Below are 21,946 nucleotides of genomic sequence, written 5' to 3' on the forward strand. Positions count from 1 at the left end.
TGCTTTGCTTTTTAAGACCTCATCTTCATGTCATACTCTCAGAAGGGACATCTCTGATGGCTCTACCTAAATTTGCTGCCCACCATCTTTCCCTCCCCCACTATCTTTCTCGTGCCCGGTTTATTTCCTTACAGCACTTACCATAATTTCTACTTACTTAGTTTTATCATTACACTCTCCTCCATGAGACAATATGCTCCAGAGGGTAGGGAACATGCCTTTTCGTAACTGTACAACCAAAGTTTAGCAACAGAGTTCTACACTTAGAGAGCATTCAATAAATGTATACTGAATAAATGCAAGACATCAAGTATGTCTAAAGAAAATGAGCAAAATTAAACCTAACATCTTGGAGGGATAGAGACTTGTCAAGACATATCAACTCTGATAATAACGGTCTATTATCGATATCATCATGGCTTTAAGATCTGGGTCAAATCTTTGGAATAGTCAACTTGCTAAACTAATTCTAAATTAAATGACAGCTTTAGGATGTCAAACAATATGGAGAACACAGTAATATCTGCACTGCAAATTTAGAGATGGTATATGAAAAAAGCCCAAGATATCTATCCTGTATCATTACGTTTGGTGGTAAGATGCTTCTGAAATTCATAACTCACTTGTTTAAAGGAGATGGGAAAGTGAAGTGGGTGACTATAAGTGCTGAGGAAATATAGAGCCAATGACTATTTTTAATAAAATTTTAATTCTGAACTATTTACAGACATACAGAAAAGTTGCAAACATAGTACAGAGTTCCCATACACTCCTCACCTAGCCTCCTGTAAAGAGTTTACATAACCACAGCACAACGATCAAAACTAGGAAATTCACACTGGCACAATATGACTAACCAAACTGAAGATCTTATTCTGGGCTTCCCTGGTGGCGCAGTGGTTGGGAGTCCGCCTGCCGATGCAGGGGACGCGGGTTCGTGCCCTGGTCTGGGAAGATCCCACATGCCGCGGAGCGGCTGGGCCCGTGAGCCATGGCCGCTGAGCCTGTGCTCCGCAACGGGAGAGGCCACGACAGTGAGAGGCCCGTGTACCACATTTAAAAAAAAAAAAAAAAAAAAAAGATCTTATTCTAATTTCATCAGTTTTTCCCTAATGTCCTTTATCTGTTCCAGGATTTAACCCAGGATCCCACATTTCATTTAGTTATTTAGTTGACATTTCTTCTAAGTGTCCTCCAATCCATCTAAAACAGTGTTCAGTCTGTCTTTCCCTGCCTTTCAAATGCTTGACATTTTTAAATATACTGCTCAGTTATTTTGTAAAAAGTCCCAGAATTTGGATTTGCCTGGTATTTTCTCATGATGTTATGCATTTTGCAGACACACATCAGCATCTCTGTACCTCCCTGTCTGCATATAAATTGAACACCATGAGTTCTTACTAGTATCTCTGATTCCAGTCTAGCACCCCAGGTGCTTTTTCATTATTCTTTCTTGAACAATGAAAAAACTCAGCCTTCATTACCTACAATCTATTTCTTTATTATTACAACATTTATGTACAGTTCTTCTGTCTTTAGCTTCACAGTATTCAAGAAAATGGCTTCCAAACATCCTTAGGTCCGTTCCCTTCTTCCCCACCCCTTTGAGGGCAGTTATGTTACTCATTTATAAAACTGGATTTCATCTGTTAGGGTTTGTACTCCTTCTGGGGTTCCCCCAACCCCACACCTTGACTGGTTTTATCTAGTTTTTGGAAAGGGTAAAGAGAAGTGTCACTTTCTCCTCAAACCTACCACCCCCATCCCCTTCCCCTTCTTTCTACTAATCCCCTCCCAACCACTCCCTTAGATAACTGGTCTCTAGCTTACTGTTCCTGTTTTCTTTGGCAAAAAGGATCAGATATATGTGTGTTCTCTCATAATGAGCAGCATACTACAGACAGTCTTTTGTGTACCCCCCCCCCCGCCCCGGCTTGACAAGATGTCCTGGAAATCACTCCACATCAGTTCGTTAGAGATCTCCCTCATTCCTTTTTGGAGCTGCCCGTCTCCAGTGTGGATGCACCACAGTGGATTCAAGCACTCTCCTATCTATGAGCAATTATGTTGTCTGCAATACTTTGCAATTAGTACAATACTGCAAGTAACCTTGTGTACATGACCTGGGAACAACACGGGGCTTAATCTGAGTATAATTACAGTCGGCCCGCCGCATATGAGGTTCCTCTGCATCCATGGCTTCAAACCACAGACCATGTGGTACTGTAGTATTTACTACGGAAAACTGTCGGTGTATAAGTGGGTCCTCGAGTTCAAAACTGTGTTGTTCAAGGGTCAGCTGTATATGTATCTTTATAGTGCTGGAGATGTGTCTTTAGATACATCTAGACATTGGAGAGCTGGGGCAGTAAGTACCTGCATATGTATATGAGAATTACAACCCACATAAAAAAATTGCTCTGGGGACTTTACAAATTATGAAGAGCACAAAAGGGCTTCTAAAACCAAAAAGTTTGAGACTAGTTAATGTAGATCATAGTAATAACTGTTCAAATCACGAAAGTACAAACAGGATGCAGTCGAGTGCCTTCACAGTTAAGGCCATGCTAAACAGCAGCAGTGCTTAGAGCCTGTGAGATCCCGCAATTCCCTCTATTCTCAGGTAGCATTTTCATTTCATATGTAAGGTATCTCTTTAATCTCTTCAGGACACTTTTAATACGTTGAGCCAAGAACAAAGTAACAACTTATCTCGAAACTCACTTTATGCCAAAAAGAAATACTTTTATTTCCACCTGAAGTATTTTTAAAAATGGAAAATTAGAACAAAATGAAGATACCTTTTCACAACACTTTCAAAATAAAACATGGGATTTTGAATTAAAGAAAAATCACACAGAAGAGCAAGGACAACGAGTGTGCAAATGCTACGCACAACCGTCAAGGATAAGCCTCACACATGATGTTGAACAAAAGAAGCCACAGAAGAATAAATATGATCACTCTATTTACGTAAAGCAAAAATATGTAAAACGAATCTATACTTTTTAAAAATATATACACAGGTTGTAAAGAAAAGCAAAGAACAATAAAAGTCACAATAATGAAGGAAGGGAAGAAATGATGATTGGGAAGGAATACATAAATGATTTCTGGGATGCCAGCAGTATTCCAATTCCTTGAGACAATCACTTTACATGTATTATTCACACTGTGCATGTGAGTGTGTGTGTGTGTGCTTTATGTACTTTTTAAAATGTATATTATTCTTCAGAATAAAGAAAGTTAAATGAAAAAGTAATACCACTGCTTTGTGACAAACTGTAACCAGTAAGAGTGAGGCCACCAAGGAACTTAACACCATAACTGGTAGTCACTGAATAACGAAAGGCAAAAACGAACCTCCTAGTTTAAACCAAGCTTTACTCTTCACAAATAAATGAAAGTACACTGTGTGTTTATTAACGTGATAAGCATAATTAATCTTTGGGAGCCAAGGTGGCATCTGATAAAGATTAAATATTCATTACTCATCAAAGTTCAAAACATTAGTTATAAAGCATTTCTTTTTAACATGATAAAAAATATTTTTTAATCCTCGAATTACTATTACGCCCATACTGGAAATACTACACTAATTCCTTCCCTTCACTTCACCTATTTCATGAAAACATCAGTAATGGACCCATATGTACATTCAGAAATTTAAAACAAAAACAAATTCAGATAATGAGAACTTTTAAAAATACAAATCTTCAAACAACTGCTTTTCTACTCCCCTACTCCCCCATGGATTCTACCATTAGCCATTTCTCCAAGAATCCCTAGTGTCTTTCAGTGGGGACTCATATTTAGAGATCACAATAGGGTCCTAGGGATACTCACCACCACTGGGTTGTCATTTGCAATGACACAGTTAAGAAACAAGTAGCAGAGCTAGTGAGTAAAAGAGCTGAGATCAGATCCAAAGTGTCCCGCTTGTAGTCCAGTGCTCTTTTCACATATCTGAATGAAGTGCATCCATGTGTATCTTGCATATGGCCATCAGCTATCATTTTTCATAACTTGAATATCTGTCACTTACTGAGACACCTTGGAAAAGTCACTCATCCACTCTAAATTCGTTTTGTCTATATGTAATATATAAACAAATAATCTGATTCACTTATCTGTCGGGTTATATAAAGAGGAAACAAGAGATGACCTATGAAAGCACTTTTGGTGTTACTGTAACACCTGACAGAAGATTAAAAGGGCACGCTTCGGTTTACAAAGACAGACTGGTAGCAGAAACCATTATCTGGTGGGGGTGGGGGGAATGAGACAGATGAAATGGGTAAGGCGCTGCCATAAAGAAGGGCTTGTCTTATAAAACAAATAAATATTCTCTATAATTAAAAACAATGTGATCCTAGTCCAGAAAGCAGGTTGAACTGAAATCCTAGAAACAGCCTAATTATTAAACAATTTCATAAACCATAAAGATGTCAATTCAAACTTATGAGCAGTGAAATAATTTTCTATAAATACTCTAGTGAAATTGTTAGCAATGAAGAAAAAAATAAGACCCTCACAACACAAACTATCCTAAAATTATTTAAATTAAAAAGTAGGGCTTCCCTGGTGGCGCAGTGGTTTAGAGTCCGCCTGCCAGTGCAGGGGACACGGGTTTGTGCCCCGGTCCAGGAAGATCCCACATGCCGCGGAGCGGCTGGGCCCGTGAGCCATGGCCACTGAGCCTGCGCGTCCAGAGCCTGTGCTCCGCAACGGGAAAGGCCAAAACAGTGAGAGGCCCGTGTACCGCAAAAAAAAAAAAAAGTAAAGGTTAAAAATGAAAGCCCAAAACAACTTAAAAATATTTATAGGTAAATATTTATATGTTCTCAAAATGCGGATAAACTAAGCAAAAAATCTACAGGGAAAAAGCCACCATGGAAGACAGAGATAGATTTAAGTACATTAATAAACAAATGAAAACGTAAGACATGAAAAAATACTCTTCCTCACTGGTAATCAGAGAAATATAAATTAAAACAAAAATTCAATATTTTCCACCCATCAGATTGGCACTAAAAAATAAAAACGGAGGAAGAAAACTTATAGTATCAACTGTTATTGGCAAGGGTGAGGGAAAACTGGTATGCTGCTTTTTCAAAAGTTGGTGTATTTGAGGAAATTTATACTGTTTCTATACAGAGTATGTATTTTATAATCAAAGTTATATACAAGAGGAATGAAAAAGGGAATTAAAAAGTCGGGTTTTCAGGTCAGAAATGAATTTGTTATAAAGCCTAAAAATGGTTTCTACGTAACAGATAACTCCTCCAAATCTCTCCAGTAAAGATTTCTGTGGCTATGCAATGTGGCATAAACACTACCATACCAATTAGAAACTATAATGAGAGAAAAACAACCTGGCAGCGGCTAGCAGTCTTGGCAGGAGTTTTAGAGATTTCCACCACGTCTATGGCATTCTCTAAACTTAAACTTTCATTCAGACAGGCGAGAGATCCAGGGAGTCTCAGTTAAAATCACAGCCGAGCCACTACGAAAGCTGTGTGCATGTAGGTATAAGTAATTCCATTTCTCTGAGACCATTTCCTCATCTGTAAAATGTGCAAAACCCATCTGCCCCTCTGGACTAGTGAAGGTTAGAAACAGTGACTGCCCAGGCCCTGGTTTCAAGCACTGGGCACACAGCTGACACTTACACGGTCACTGCTACTCTTGTTACGGAGTCTGGTTTAACTTAGTCTTGTGAATAATTAGGTCCAAACATCGATTATGTCTCCAGTGAAGTAAAAAAGTATGTTTTAATACATCCTGTATGACTGAAATACACTCTCTAAACTAAACTTTTTAAAAGTAAGGAAAGAAAGAGGGAGGGGGGAAAAGGTACGAAAGGTGGGGGGAGAAAGGAAAGGAAGATGGAACCAAGAAGGAAGCCAGGCACAAACCAAGACCGGCAATGCGCTTTAATGAAGGAAAATGGCCCATCGCTACGCTGACCACCTGAAGCTCAACAGACCCCACTCATCACACGGACGCTGAACTTACCAAGGAGGCGGGATCCCCTTGAGGAGACAGACCTTCTCCTTTGCTGAGGTTTCCAAACAAAGCTGTGGAATAAAACTTGCCTTTTCTATTTAAGGCCATCCCTTTACTGCTAAACAGCTGGTCTGAGAGGAAGGCAGCGGGCAGGGTTAGAAAGAGAGGAAGAGGAGGATGGAGAGTGAGCCGCGTGCAAGCGGGGAGGTAACCTGCTCGCCCAGGGCCTGGCCCCCTGCGCACCTGCAGCTGCTGGGAGCTGTCGCTGAGGGTGTCCTCCCTGCGCCGGGCCTCCTCCAGCATCTGCGCGCTTTTCTTCTTCTCTACCTGCTCCTTGTGCTTCAGGTTTGCTACCTTCTTATTCTGGTCTTTCACTTGCCTGTGGATAAGGGGAGGAAAATCAAGCTCTTCGTATATACGCACAGGAAAGAATGTTTATTCGCCGACTTACACCACTGACCTCCAAAAACACCTGAGAACCAGCAAGAGTTCCTGCTGCAAAACAATCCCCCCAACACTGCAGTGCTCTTTCCCATCAATGGCAGCAAGCTGTTAACCAGGGTGTTTTGGGAGCACGTATTTAAGCGTGTACTTTATGAAGCACAATGAAATCATAAAACAAACCAAAAAAAGGCATGGGATAGTGTGAAATGGCAGAAAAAGGAAATAAAATTCAGAGATTTTTGCTGGAAATATGAAAACAGCCTCTTGACATCAATGCTGTGAAACTGTAGAATGGCTATTTAAGAAAGATTTGTAATACAACTCTAATTTTACCGTTATTAAATATTTGAAACTTTCAAAAAGCTATATATAACATATATGTATATAAAACAGTCACATAAAGATCCAGGGCCCCAGCTTAAGCAACAGATCACCCTATCTACTTCTGAAGCTCCCTATCCAACTCCACTGCCTCCACACTCAGATAAGAAAACTAGACCAGGTGCTAGGTCACAGGTAAAGAAGACTAATTTCACCAGACTGGAATCATGATTACCAATCAAATAATAGGTTTAAGGCACTGCCCAGGAGAATATGGGCTCTGGAATGCAAGAGGATCTACATTTGTTTATGCTTTGACAGTCTGTGAAGCTCTTTACAGTCTCCTTACTCATTAGGTAGACAAGTATTCGGTTAAACACCTCTCTCATGTACCAGGCATGAGAAATATCAATCCATGAATAAAAATAGTTCCTGCTCTCAAACACCTCCCAGGCATCCAAGCACATACAGGGTATACTAAGTGCTATAAGAAAGTGCCCAGAAAAGGGGTCAGGGGTGGTCGTGATGATCGGGAAAAGTTTTCTGGAAAACGATCTACCTCTGAACTTTCCAAAGGTTACTAGGTGAGAGAACAGCAGGACTAAAGCCCTGATAAAAGGAGAACGTGTCCCGTTGGGAGAAGCTACATCCACTATGACTGCAACTTAAAGCTGGAGCAGCAGAACAAAGGAAAAGGAAGCCAAAGGTAAACGAAAGCCACATAATTATATCGTGCTGAGCAAGGAAGGTGCAGTTTATCCTAAGTGTGTAAGACTTTATGTAGGGAGATGATATAATCAGATTTCCAAACTTTTGGAAACAAATCGAAGGGGATTCATGGAAACAAATCAAAGGAAGGATGCAACAGTTAGAATTCATTCAACTCTGCCTTAGAGTTGCATCAATAAACTGAACTAATAATGAGACCATACAAGCCACCATGGTCTATATTTAATTAACATCCTTTAAATCAGGTAATGACAGCCTGTGGTGAGGTCTCCTCTCAACACATTCTATAAAAGTTGCTTTATCTCCAAACTACATCATCATGGTTTGTCTGATAAAATACAGGATATCCAGTCAAATTCACATTTCAGATAAACGACAAATAATGTTTTAGTATAAGTATGTCCCAATATTTATGACATATTAATACAAAAAATATTCAGTGTATATCTGAAATTCAATTTTAACTGGGCATCTCATATTTTTATTTGCTAAATCTGACAACCCTATAGAAACTCAAATCTTGACTAATTGTAACATTAGTCTTTCCTCCCTTCTCTATTGAATTTGCCATCTTTAGCTCGTCTACAGAATACCAGGTAGTTATCTACGACTGCTATCTAGAAAAGCAACATTTACCACTTCTCAACGCATAATGGCGTGAAATTCAATACTCTTCAGTGGAAGAGTTAGGTAGATCAGCACAAGTCTGTGTTCACACACTTATTTCTATCAATGAATCATCCAAAACAGTAACACTATTTTATTTTAGGAGAAGTTAGTTAACAGAGGTGTGGCTACACTGTGCTTATGTGGCCTACTACAAAAAACTCCAGGCAATATTATTGCTTGAGAGGAAAATAAATTAGGAAATATACTCTTGAACAACAAAGGTATTTAAGAACGCCAAAAGAATGACAAATGGAAGCAAAAAATGCAATTAACAACAGATCATTCTCTCAGATGATAAACTCTTGCCCATACGTCGAACTCCTTGTAAATAGATCCCACAGGGTCAGAAATGCTCTTGGCCTATAGAGCCCTGAACACTTTGGCTGAAAAGTAAGAAAATAACTAAGCCCTCACAATTCTACTAGACTTCTTTTTGTGAATGACATCTTATGAGGTTTTAGTGAGTAGCATCAGTCAATAATGAAAAAAGTTTTCTAAAATGTGCAGAGAAATGGTTGTATGACCTAGTGTGATTTTAGAAATCAATGTAGAACTCTTTCAATAAACTAGATGAAACAGGCTATAACAACAGGAATGTACTTGAGCAAGTCATAAAGTATTTAAATTTTATTACATAACAATACAGGGACTCTGGTCTTAACACAATTAGTAGGAAGCATCCCACAGATTCCAAACATTTGTCATGAAGACAGGTCTGCAAAGGCCACTGCTAAATAAAACATGGGTAATAATAATATTGCGCTTAATCTGTTTAGATCTAAGAGTGAAAGAGATGACATTTATAGGCCTAACTTCCTGAATGTCTTGCCTTTAGCCAAAGGTGCTGCTATATAATAAAAATCAAAGATGAATTATGGACTGAATCATGTCTTTTCATCTAAACATGGAATTCGTTCTTTGTATTCATTCTCTGGGGCTAATGTCACTGAACAGGAACTAAAGAGATGTGTGTTTAAGGATACAGAGTGTGAATCTTTAGTCATCGTCACTCTAAATAAAATCTCTGCTCTGTACTGAATGGAAAGGCGGACAGAGGAAGGCAGGGGAGGAAGAGCAGAAACAAATCCATTCAAAATGGAAAAGCTCAGTGGAGACACGAAAACACAACACTGCAGGTAATTGTCACTATTAACACAAAATAGGCTAAAACAAACACTGAATGAATAAGTACCTTGCCCAAAGTCATACAATGAAGTAGTCTAAACATCCAATTCAATCTCAAACCATCAATAAATTATATTCTCTTGATGAGTTATTCAACTGGACTTGGCAAAACTGTAATTAAAATGGTGAAATGCTTCTATATTAAAAAAAAAAGCACTGAATTCCAATCTGGAATGACAAGAGGGTTTTTTATATATTACAGCCAAAATGATCCTTGCCACTGGAAAAACAAAACTTGTTATATTTTTTATTACTTGAAAAACAAACTTATTTAGAAATAAGTATAGTTTAATGGCATTTACTGTTAACTAAAAATGAATCAGCTAAGAATATTATAATTAACCTAACTTGTAACTCAGAGAATTATGTCTACACCAATGACTTCCATGGACAAATTCTTCTGGAGCATTTCATAAGGTTTTGTTTGGAGACATTTAGATCAAAATCTGTCATGCAAAAATCAAAATACAGAACAAAGTGATAAAACTTCCCAGTAAAACTATGAGAGCCCTTGAAGCTTAAGTTAGAGAGGAAAGTCCTCCAAATACAAGGCAAAAGCCTTCATGATATTTTTCTCCTAAAGCTGAATTGTGGTCAGACTTGGAATTACTTAAGTGGTACCCTAACTGTTTTACTACAATGTGGAAAAAATATTTAGAGTAGAAAATTGGAAAATCACTTTTAAAATGCTTGCTTGCTACTTTTATTGTAAATACTGTAAGATTTCTTCTATAATGAATATGGTCTATTCAAAGTAGGGTTCCATAAAATGTTTAAAAAACACAACAAAACTGCGTCTCTGGTAGTAACAAGTCAGGTGACCAATAATGGAGATGAAAAAGGAATTTTCTAAAAGAACGTGAGAAACATCAAGAATTATGAAACATGTAAAAGAAGAAAAGCAAAACAGGCCAAAAACTGTCAACAAGGTGGTAAGAGAGCTAGCAGAAAACAATGCCACATAAACTATTAAAAAGCAGAGCTCCAAAAAGAAGAGAGAGAGTCAAAAATCTAACACACCAGAAAGGCCGGTAGGCCCGAGACAGACAAGTCCACTAAATTTGGCAGAGTACCAGTGAAGCAATTTTAGCACAGCACTGAGAAAAGATTCCAAATTATATTGCTTTGGAAAATAAATGGGAAGTGTGAACGTGGAGGCATCAAGCATAAATGATTCTTTCAAAAACTGTGCAAATAAATAGAAAAGAAAAAGTAAAAGGTAAAAGTAAGATACTGTAGTGAATTGAAACCAACGAAAAGACACTGGAAGGATTGCTTCCATGTCTTTTTAAGGATGGGGAAAACCAGGATATGTTTTATGTTTGGGAGAGTCAGTGGGAAGAAAGCGAAGAGAAACAGGGAAATAAGGAGGAGGAGGATTCAATTTATGGAACAAGGTTTTGAAAACTGGTCAGAGGGAAGGAATGAACAGGAAGTTTAGCCTCGGAACAGAGCTGGGACATTTGTCCCACTGACAAATGTAAGGTAAGGATGAGCGAAGAGAGACATTCTGAGACTGCTGATACGTAGAGAGAAGGAAGAGGATGGTTAAGAACCCCTTCATGAATTAGATTCGTATAAGTAATTATGAAACAAAAGTTTATTTATTTTTTTAACATACGCCCCAAACAAACTGCTTATTTTTTAAGAGTCAAAGGTAAGAAGACTTTTTCAGAAATATCGTCAAGCACTGAGAAGAAATATCAGGGAGAGAGATTTGGGAAAGAGAACCTTTTTCCCAAAAAAAGCCTCAACTTCATCTTTCTACCTAGAATAGAAGTTTCAGCACCTGAAAAATAGAGTCTGAAAATGTCATTACAGAAGGGACACGGCTTCTTTTATCATCTTCTACACATAACATACACAGCTTTGCACTTTCTGTTAATAGTGACAGGAGTCAAGAGCACAGTGTAGTGTTTTAAAGACCCTGAAACGTATGGCACCGTACTATGGTATCCTGGACCGCACAGGACTCCATGAAAAAAGCAAAAAGGAGTAATCATAACAGCTCCACTTACTGACTGCTCACCTAGTGCCAGACGCTGTTCCAAGTGCTATCTGCATTAACTCATTCAAAGTTTACGACCACCCTTCAGATATTAGAGAACTACTCCAATTTTACAGATGGGAAAGTTACAGATGAGAAATCTACCTAAGAACACCTGAGCAATCTGGGACTCTGATTCCTAGGCTAGAGTGCATATCATATAAAAAGCCCTGAGGCTGAAACGAGAATATCTGGCTTCAAATCTAAGTACCACCACTAACTAGTTGGTTCACCCTAGATGTAGAAATCACGTTCCCTAATCTCAGACCCTCATCGGAGTAACAATCTGCCCTGTGTAACCCACATGCTGACAAGTACTTTTATAAACAGTAAACATATATGATGTTGTTATGATTAGAAAATAGCTGGTAGATAAAACGCATGTGGTATTAACAATATTTTCTGAACCCTATCAGAAATTCTCACAGCTTAATTTACATTGCCATGGCTCATATGCAAAATAAATAACGTTTAAAATGCATGTTTCTGATTGTTTTCTGCCAGCTTCCGTTACTAATTTACTTACTAATGAAGATAGATGAGTTAGAGTTACTTAATGGACTCTGTACTTGTGTTACTTGCCTAAAAAGTGGAAATTCACGAACCTCTCTACATACTTGCTGGGAAGATCAACTGAAATAAAACCTGTAAAGCTTCTCCCACTGAGCCTCTGACACATGAACAGCAGGACTGGTGGTTGTTTTTGTCACCACCAGTTCTACCATTCAGCAGAGTCACAAAACAAACCCCAAACTGAAAGGGTATGTGTAGGTTTGTGTACGTGAAATAATTCAAAGGTTCTTATAAAAATCCACAGACTGTGGCAATGTTCCCTCCCTCCTTCATGCTGCACTTTACCTACAAATATAACAGCCAGAATGTCTCTGGATGAAAATATAATAAAATTAAAGCAATATTTTTCACCTCCTCATTCCTCTAGTGGCTTCCTTTCATCCTCGTTTCTCTCTCGGTCCAAACCTGGTCAGTCTGATTCTCGCTTTCTGACCACTCTATCTTTTGAAGCACAGAACCATGAATCCACTCTTCCGATAAATCTAAGATTCATGACATTTTCTGCACTCATAACTGAATTTCTAGACATCTCGTTCCTGGGGTAAGTTCCATCATTTCAGTTGCTTATAGGAATTCAAGGCAACGTTAGTATACAATGTTCTGTTGCATATCTTTGTTTTAGGACAAGCATACTGACCTTGAGGTGAGACTGAAGGAAACGGCAAATCCAGGAAGAGAGTGTGAAAGAGAAAGTTAGAAACAATTAGTGAGGGCAATATTCAGAAACAATATTATTCACGGACATAGACAAAATGTAAAGCACAGCATTAGAGAAGGGAAAGGAGTCACACAGATTCTGCACTGGCAACAAAAATTAGTAATTTCAGATTTTCAACAAGTGTATTTTCATATTAGATTACACCACTGTACCTTAATGTAAGTTTCTAAAGGAACAAATTTTGTCTAAAATTTACCATTTCCTAGGGCAGGAAAAAAGTAGTTTCTTAAACACAAAGGAAAAGAAAAGAAGGCTAGCTGCTCCCCTTCTCATTTAAGTAGCTAACTGTGATCCTACAACGTCAGTCAGCTTAGTTCTACACACACCTATCTTAGAACTGACAACTCCTTTACCCACCCCAGTCCATTTCTTAGACCCAAGTTATCCAGGAGCAAAAGCAGAAAAACACTGACAGCTTCAATTATTCTGTAGAATACAGAACTCTGATTCATTTGGAAAATTTTGAAATAATTTTCTCAAATGTGAAAATAATGTTTTCCTAATTACACCCATTATTTCTCATTCCAAATCTATCAAATCCACCCCCAATGGTGCAATCTAAAAGCAATAATGAAGAATATATGGTTCTATAAACCTCACTTCATTTCCAATACTGCTCAGCAGAAAGAGATGCAAAGTAGCCATGCTTCATATTCCTACCGTAGCACAAAGCCCCTGAGGTTCATTATTGTTTTTCATAACAAGCAGTTTTCCCTTTCTAAAAATTAATCAATTTCATTGAAAGTAGTATCGATATTATGTCCTCCAAATACTTAAGACTTCTAACAGCCAGTGCCATCCAGCTTACCTTCAGGATCTAAATTTTACTTTAAGAATCTAAAACAAGAAGTTTATTTCTTGAATTCAAGCACCATTTCAACTTGCACTTTAATGTTTTCTAATATTTCAGTACTAAAATGAGAGTTTTTTAAAACTCATTTTCAGAATAATGAAAGGCAAGGATAACAAGATTTATGATCGCCATTATATAAGATAAATAGATGAAAAACAGAGAAACAAAATGACAGACAAAACTCCTCACAACCACACAGTGAATACATGGTGGATCCGTGAGAAGAATGTAGGTCTGCTGACACACCTCCTGGGCATACTTTATATGTCCTATGATGCTTACAGATTCCTGAAGGGATCTACAAAAATCCACGGGTCTTTGGCATTTGGAAAACAGTGCAGAACGCAGACAATGTTCAAAGTCAAAGAGAGGCCAACTTTTTACCTAAATGATTATTCACAATGCTCTTTTTTATTTTTGTTGGTTATGACACATTACGTTAGAATAATTTTAGATCAACAATGACACTCACTGAAATCTCATATAGATGCAAAGCTTTATATGAGACACAAGAAAATCCCTGAAAAAAGAAAAATGAAGCTTATTCCTGTCAAGAGTGAGCAACCTTAAGGATCTTTTTAACTAATTTACAGTTCAGGAGTCTTATTTCACTTTGGCATCAAACTTTAGCTCTTGGGAAATAAATTTAGGAGAAAAAAAATCTGCATATAGAATAACTATATATAATTCTAATGTTTCCAGTGTAAAGTAAAAACTTGAGGTAACCATCAAAATTTCTATCAAGACTGTAATAAATTATAAGGTGCTGTGCCCACAAGAAACTTTAGGAAGATGGCCTAATAGAATTGACTATGTAAACCTGTGTGATTTATTCTTCTTTTAAATGAAATCAGTGAAATTCATCTCGGAGGAAGAAGAAAGAAACAAGCGGCCCCCCCAAGAAAGCAAGCTGAAGCCAGCAGGATCAGATAAAGAACCAGTCACCTTCCGTTATAACACTCGCAACATCTCGTTTTCCCTTTTTCTTTTCATTTTTTTAAACACAACCCATCCTCCCTCAAGAAAGCACACACAATCACCACACTCATTTCTCCTCTGTTCCAACTACGTCAAGACCACATTCACTGACACTGTCCTTCGTGGATCAAAGATACATGACTATAAATTTAAAAGTAAGGAAATGGGGCTTCCCTGGTGGCGCAGTGGTTGAGAGTCCGCCTTCCGATGCGGGGGACATGGGTTCGTGCCCCAGTCCAGGAAGATCCCACATGCCGTGGAGCGGCTGGGCCCGTGAGCCATGGCCGCTGAGCCTGCCCGTCCGGAGCCTGTGCTCCGCAACGGGAGAGGCCACAATGGTGAGAGGCCCACGTACCGCAAAAATAAAAAAATAATAAATAAAAGTAAGAAAATGCTTTATGGAACCATTTTCCTGATGAATTGTATACTAGTTTACGCCAAATCTACATACAGCTTAATATTAATTTCCCTATGGGAGATTTCTGAAGACATTAAGTTGAATGATCAATTTGGGATTTCTTTACAGAAAAAATATTTACAAATATGAATATTAAATATGTAGGTTTATATTCTCAGGTTATACTGTGCCATAGATGCCTGAATATACTGTGATATCAATATAAAATCACAAACATAAAACCCACTTTCCCAATGAAAATGTCAAAAAAAATTTTAGGTCAACCGAAGCAAATAAACTTTCAGGATGCAGTTAAAACAGTCAAATATCTAATTATAATAGTAAACATATTCATCTGGTTACACACATTTTAAATGGAATACATGAGAAGATAACGTTAATTTGGAAATACTTCCTTCCACCCCCAGTCACTGAAATAATTTTATTCACTCTCTTTGTGCACATCTTCAATATCAATTCACCAAAGGAAGAAGATGCGCCATTACTTTATGTGTTACTAAGAAATAAAAAAATATATACCAATTAAATCATGCCATTGTTTATTCACGTATCCCAGTTTCAGTGATGTTAAAATGTAAAAATACAAGTTAGAATTGGTATTTCACTGTGACAGAAGAGGAGAGAGGTTATCTATACTTTTGTTTAACCTGCAGATAGAAAAGTAATCCTATTGAATTATATTAAATAAGAATACTTAATGCATATGCATTTACTTATATTTTTACCGAAAGAAAAGCATATGTGCAATGGTAAACATATTACAAACATATAGGAGAAACAAATATAAAAATATATTCAATATCACAACAAGGGTATAAGGGACTATTAAATCTCCATCTGTTTGATGAAAGGTCTGAATGTGCGGGGGATGGGAAGATAAAAAGGGAAGAAATGTGGGATGATTAGACAGTAAAATGAGAAACAAGCTGTGTCCCTATGTTTTAACGTATGTATTTATTGGGCCCACAACAATGTACAGTCTTGGGACAGAATGTGATAGATACTATAACAAAAGCACACACAAAAAAAAAAAGGACAGAGAAATTACTACCTAAGAGAGGTCAGTAAAGTTTTTTTTTCCCCAAAAAAAGATAACAATTAAAAAGGGTCAAATTCCCCCAAATGAATAAGGGGAAAGAAAATTTTGGTCAAAGAGAAAACACTCAGAAAAAGCAGATAACAAAAAAGCATTCATCTCCTAATTGTAAAGCCCAGTTTTAAAGAAAACAAAGAGTTAAATCTACTAATATCAGACCCAAAGTTGGAAATATCCTGTAAACTCTAAGCTTGCCAACACATTTTGAAAGATTTATAAAAAATAAAAATAACTCCATTTTCATTACATAAAATTTCAGATAGTAGTAAGCTTTAAAAGCAAATAAAAAAACTTAAAAGGTCATATCCTTGAGCCATGAGGATTTAAGCCTAGCAACTATCTTCCCTAAATTCTCCAAATACCACCAGAGAAGTACTTTCTCTTACACATGCACACGTGCAAATAACACCACAGACCAAATCTCACTCCTGGCATAATGGGAAAACGACCCCATTCTTTGTGTTCAAGCTCAGTTCATTATTTTGATCTTGAACGATAGAAGTATAGATTCCTCTCACTTACCAAAATGAGGTTAACAGTTACTGCTTTAGCAATTTAGACAGTTAATTCAGGGGCTAACTACCTTGGGCCTGAATTCTGAGCAAACTGGGAACACCCTTACTTTAAAACAAAAAAAATCAAGCAGCTCCAAATCTTACGAATAGATCATACACCAGTTTTTTAACAGAGCCAGTTGTTTAAAAATCAGAATGTAGTTCCCTTGGAAACATTATAAACACAGGTTAAGTTTTCTTGCTAGCCCACAAAATTTAAGTTTAATCATGATGTAAAAGCCTAGAACTAATAGTTCTAGATGAGGTCTGGAAAAGACAGCAAAGAAAATGAAAGTGACCATCACAAGGCAGAAAAACTAAGTTTCCTCCTAATATTATAACTACTTACAAGACTGGCCCCAAAATGTGTTTATGTACCTATACGTGTGTGTGTGTGTGTCTGTGTGTGTGTAAATAACAACAACACTGGTTCCTGGTTCTCTTGCCTTTGTCAGAATAGTACCAATAGCAGCACACTATGCTAGCCTTCCCTCTCCGTTTTACATCTCCATCTACGCTACAGTTCTAGGACCTGAAATTAGGAGCCTGGGATCCAAAACAACCGGCTAGCCTTCTATCCAAATAAGCTCTCAAGCCATTATCATTAATACTGGTCACAAAAATTAGAAGACCAGACTTAAGAGTCTGAAGTTCAACAAGAAGCCCCTTTTCTATAATAATTCTGTATCCTGGGGCACACATTAATTGAGTATGTTAAGTATTACTTCCCAGGAGAGCTCAACCAGACCGCAAACGGAAACCTCCTCACTGAAATTTCTAGGTACCGGCAAGCTGTGGAAGAACGCCTCTGCCAGCCTACAGAGGAAAAGTCCGCTCCTTGCTGGAGCTTTGGTCTTCTGAGGTTAGATGATAAACTCCTTGAAGGCAGAGATTTTGTTTGTTTTGCTCCCTGTTGTGTCCCCAGAGCCCAGAATAGTGACCAGCAAATAAGAGCTTTCATAAGTAGAAAAATTAATTCATTAATTAATGAAGAAGGAAAGGGTATATTTTGTGGCAAAGAGAAGAGTGAGTTATGGAGAGAAAAACTAAACTCACAGATTGGCTACTATTCTCAAGGTCTTGATAACTACAAATCTTACTAACAGTAGTGTTTTTAGAGATGCATATTTAAAGGGAGAGTAACCAGGTAAAAGGAATAAGGAATAAAAAGAACTTTAGGGCTTTCAAAGATTAAACATGTCTAAGAAAACATGTCCTTTCTTCTCATCTTTTAATCCCTCTTATAAATTTCAAAACACAACCCCAAATGAAATCTATATCCATTAAAATTCCAGTTTTTATATTCCCACAAATCAGGAAATATAGTAAATCCAAGTTTCTTATAAATTATTTAGGTTATACAATATTATTCTATTATTCTTTACATCACTGAAAATTCCTAACTTTCATAAACCAAAGGCAATCCTTGATACCTAAATTATGTGAAAAATCAGAAGATGGGTGTCATTCTCCAAACATAAAAGTTTCTAAGTGGGATGCTGAATCTAATTTAAATAAACCTCACATTAGAGTAAATTGGATTTCTAATGCAAACACCAAACTCTGCAGATTTATTAGTGCTTCTGTATCAGAAAAAAAAATGTAATAAAGCAAATACAGAAGCAAAATTATGCACGGGGGATAATGCTCCCAGTATACTGCCATGGCATGGGTATTTAGCTAAAGGGACATGAGTGAAAGAGCAGACAACAAGCAATTCTTTCAGGAGTCTGAAAAGATACTGCTATCAGAATTTCATCAGCCCACATTACTAAACATTTTAAACATTATGCCAAAGAAAAGGCTATTCATCATGCATCTAAATAGAAACTATAATATGCTCACTTTAGAAGAGAAATATTCAATTTACATTTTGGGTTCCTCATGCTAATCTAAATCAATCTACTTATATAGCATGTCAATCTTTAGGTTTGTTTTTACTATTATTTTCTCCCTTAAAATCATCTGTGGAGACTATCCAGAACCACCAGGTGATGACTTTCTTGAAGTGTCAACCTGGGTAGGCTACAGCACCCAGTTAACTTTATCCAACACTAATCTAGATGTTGCTATGAAGGTATTTTGTGGATATAAGTAAAGCCTATAATCCATTTAAGTAAAGGAGATTACTATCCCAGATAATCGAAGTGGGCATATCTCAATTCTTTGGAAGGCCCTAAAAGCAGGCTTCCCAAGGAAAGAAAAGAAATGTTGCCTGTGGACCACAGTTCTGCCCCATGCTCACGGGAGTTCTATCCTGCAGGTGATCTCCTCCTGACAGCTTTCCCATACACATTTCAGACTCGCTTAGCCAGCTGCTGACAATCATGCAAGACAATTCCTTGTAATAAATCTGATATATGTATATATATATATATATATATATATATATATATATCATATATATATAAATATATGTATGTATCTCTCCTACCGGTTCTGCCTCTCTGGTTGAACTCCAACTGATACACACCATAGTATGGAATATAAATTTAGAAATAGTACTTCTTAGATTTAATTGGGAAAAACATTTTGTATTTTCAGATGTATGGGTAGGCCTACATAATCCTCGTTTTAAAACTGCAGTAGCTCAAGACACTGGTACAACACTAAATCATCTGACAGGAACTACTATTGTTCTGTAAGAGCAGTGTAAGGGACTATTTGTTTTTCTCAAGACCACAAAGAATAAGTCTGGGAATTCTTCATGATTTAATCTAAACCTATTAATATTGGAGAATCTTACATAAGTATTAGGAAATTTTAAAAGAATAATAAGAATTTTCTTTAGCCCAATGATAACATTCTGCTGTCATTTTTGCACTTAGAAGGTTGCTGAACACCCGATAAAAATGCATGCTACTTCCTGAATCAGGGTGTGGCACTACAGCTGCATCACCTGAGAGGCTACTACTTAAAGGGCACTCCAGCAAAAGAACCACCACATAAGAGATGGGCTAGAAATCAAGAATAAGACAATTATATCCAACAATATCAGAATCTTACCAGAGAGAACACATACTTTATCAACAAGCAATGGACCTAAGAGGTACTGCTCAACTGGATATATAACCGGCTGGTTTTTAATTCTGATCAAGCAAAACCCCCAGCAAGCCCCAGCAGCAGCAGGAGTGGCAGCAGCAACTCCTCTAGTACAGAACTGTAACCTTACTTAACACTCACTTTCCCAGGAAGTCCCAAACAAACCCCCCTGACAGTTCAGGGACAGAAACGTGGCGTGGAAGGTACAAAGTGCGGGAGGCTGGCTTTCTGACGAACAGCATGGCCAAGAGGGATATGAACACAGACAGACACAGAGACCAAAACCCCAATGGAATAGGACCAGGATAAGACAAGCCAAAAGAAAGGTGAAGAAACTCAGATGATAAATGACAGGGAGACAGACACCCACACACAGGAAACAGTGGAATAGCAACATAAGAAGCAAATGGTTAGTAAGAAACACAGCAGCCACACATACGCAGCTAAAAATCTGGGAAGAAAAGGCATAAAATAATTCCAATCATCTTTTATTCCCATCTTAAACTACGCTGCTCAATAACAAATTACAAAGCCAGTAGCAATTGAGTTTTTAAAACTGTTTCTTTTCTTGGTAGCCAAGAAACTGTGGGTCGAATCTTAAAATAAGATTACAATGTTACATGACCAGAGGACAAAATTCTATAGTACTTTTTCAAATTTATAAGTAATATTCTGTGGAAAGAACAGATCATTTACAACTCCTTCCCAAAATGTGAGAAATATAGTGGCTAATAAAAGCTATCTGGTGTGCTTTGGATACAAATATAGATTTAATTCTATTTCTTACTCTCGTTCAAATCACATCCATCTCCCAAAATCAGTATTGGGTCCAAAAATGAATTGAAACATTTTTCAAGCAAGGTATCTGTAATAGCAAGCAATAATTTCAATGCAGAGCTCTAATACAAAAAAATCAAACTGTAAAATAAAACTTTATCAAGAAATTTCTTTTCTGAAATACATTTAGTGGGAAGTCACTAATCCATCAGAAGTATCGTATTTTAAAATCTATGGAATTAAGATCTGAATAAAAGTCTGATTTCAAAAAAAATTAAAAATATAAAAATAAATAAAATCTATGAAGTAGTGCTGTTGATTTCAGGGTGACACAAAAGCAAAGAAAGGCATGTACTCATGTAAGTATGTAAGGAGAGAGAGTGTGTGTGTGTGTGTGTGTGTGTGCATACGCACGTGTGCTGGGGGTAAAGATGCAGTGCAAACAGGGAAGACGTACAAAAACCATACATAATCTAATCTTGAGACTCTGATAACTTGTTAATTCTGATTTAAAGGACTTTATCCACCCATCTTATCCAGAACCAGACCAGAAAACATGAATAGAGTTAATACCAAAATAAGAGGAAACAAATGAGTAGGTGATCAACTCATTTATTCATACTTTCAACTTAGTGAAGAAGAATTGTGAGGGTTGGACTTTATCCTTTTAGTTTTTTGAAAATCAAAATTCTATGGGTACAGAACAAGAGGAAAAAATTACTTCTAGGGGAAAATATCAAGTCTACCAATATCCTAAAAATTTTAAACTTAGTAAACAACTTATGAAAGTATTCTACTACTTCCCAACATTCAAGAGCATGAAAATAAAATACTTCTATGAATCAGGCTCAAAGGAGTCACACGGATTAATGACTTCACTCTGTCACCGCCAGTCTCTCTGTTCAGGATACAGTGATTAATGCAGTTCTACTGGAAGAACTATTTCTACGCACTTGTGAATTTATGTTAAATACATGGTGTAAAGAAAGAGGCCAAGAGGCATACGCTTTATCTTTAGTACAAAATACCCTAACAAGAAAAAAAGGCAAAGAAAATTCCAAGAGAGCTATCTGGCTGGTTCTGTTTAAACAAAGCTCATTTTGAAGAAGTCAAAGTCAGAGATCAAAAAAAAATCACATCCAAGTCTCCTAAATTGTCCTCAAAATGTCCCTCCTTCTAAATTTGACCTATGTACCAATGTAATAGCTTGCTTCTCCACAATACAGAGTCTAAAAATTCACAGCCCGAAAGAGCAACAGCTCAACATAAAAGGTCTAAACCAATTAAAAATTTTAACTCCTTGAACCTGAGGTTCATTTGTTCCTTAAACAGATAAATAAATAATTAGAGAGCAAGTGGCTATCTGCACTCTCTTGATTAGCCAGTAGAAAACTTTAATTTCTTAATCAATGAATACTTTCTCTTTCCAATCAATGATGCTGAAGTCCATAGCTTTCCCAATCTATTCCCACTCTGTGTTGCCGTTCAGAGACCGCAACAATGAAGTTACACTGACTTAGAATAAAAAGTAGG

General features: G+C 37.2%; 1 protein-coding gene across 6 annotated transcripts in view; it reads right to left on the reverse strand.

The window, feature by feature from the left end:
* ERC1 (ELKS/RAB6-interacting/CAST family member 1) overlaps positions 1–21,946 on the reverse strand; it is a 387,619-nt gene that overhangs the window by 213,230 nt on the left and 152,443 nt on the right. For all 6 annotated transcript variants that reach the window (XM_029204193.1, XM_029204191.1, XM_029204194.1 and 3 more), the window contains one exon: positions 6,253–6,388. In XM_029204193.1, the coding sequence (XP_029060026.1) occupies positions 6,253–6,388 (136 nt within the window). The remainder of the gene's footprint in view (positions 1–6,252; positions 6,389–21,946) is intronic.

The sequence above is a fragment of the Monodon monoceros genome, unplaced genomic scaffold (genome assembly GCF_005190385.1).
Source record: "Monodon monoceros isolate NGI ecotype Baffin Bay Population unplaced genomic scaffold, NGI_Narwhal_1 Super_Scaffold_6, whole genome shotgun sequence".
Taxonomy (NCBI): Eukaryota; Metazoa; Chordata; class Mammalia; order Artiodactyla; family Monodontidae; genus Monodon; species Monodon monoceros.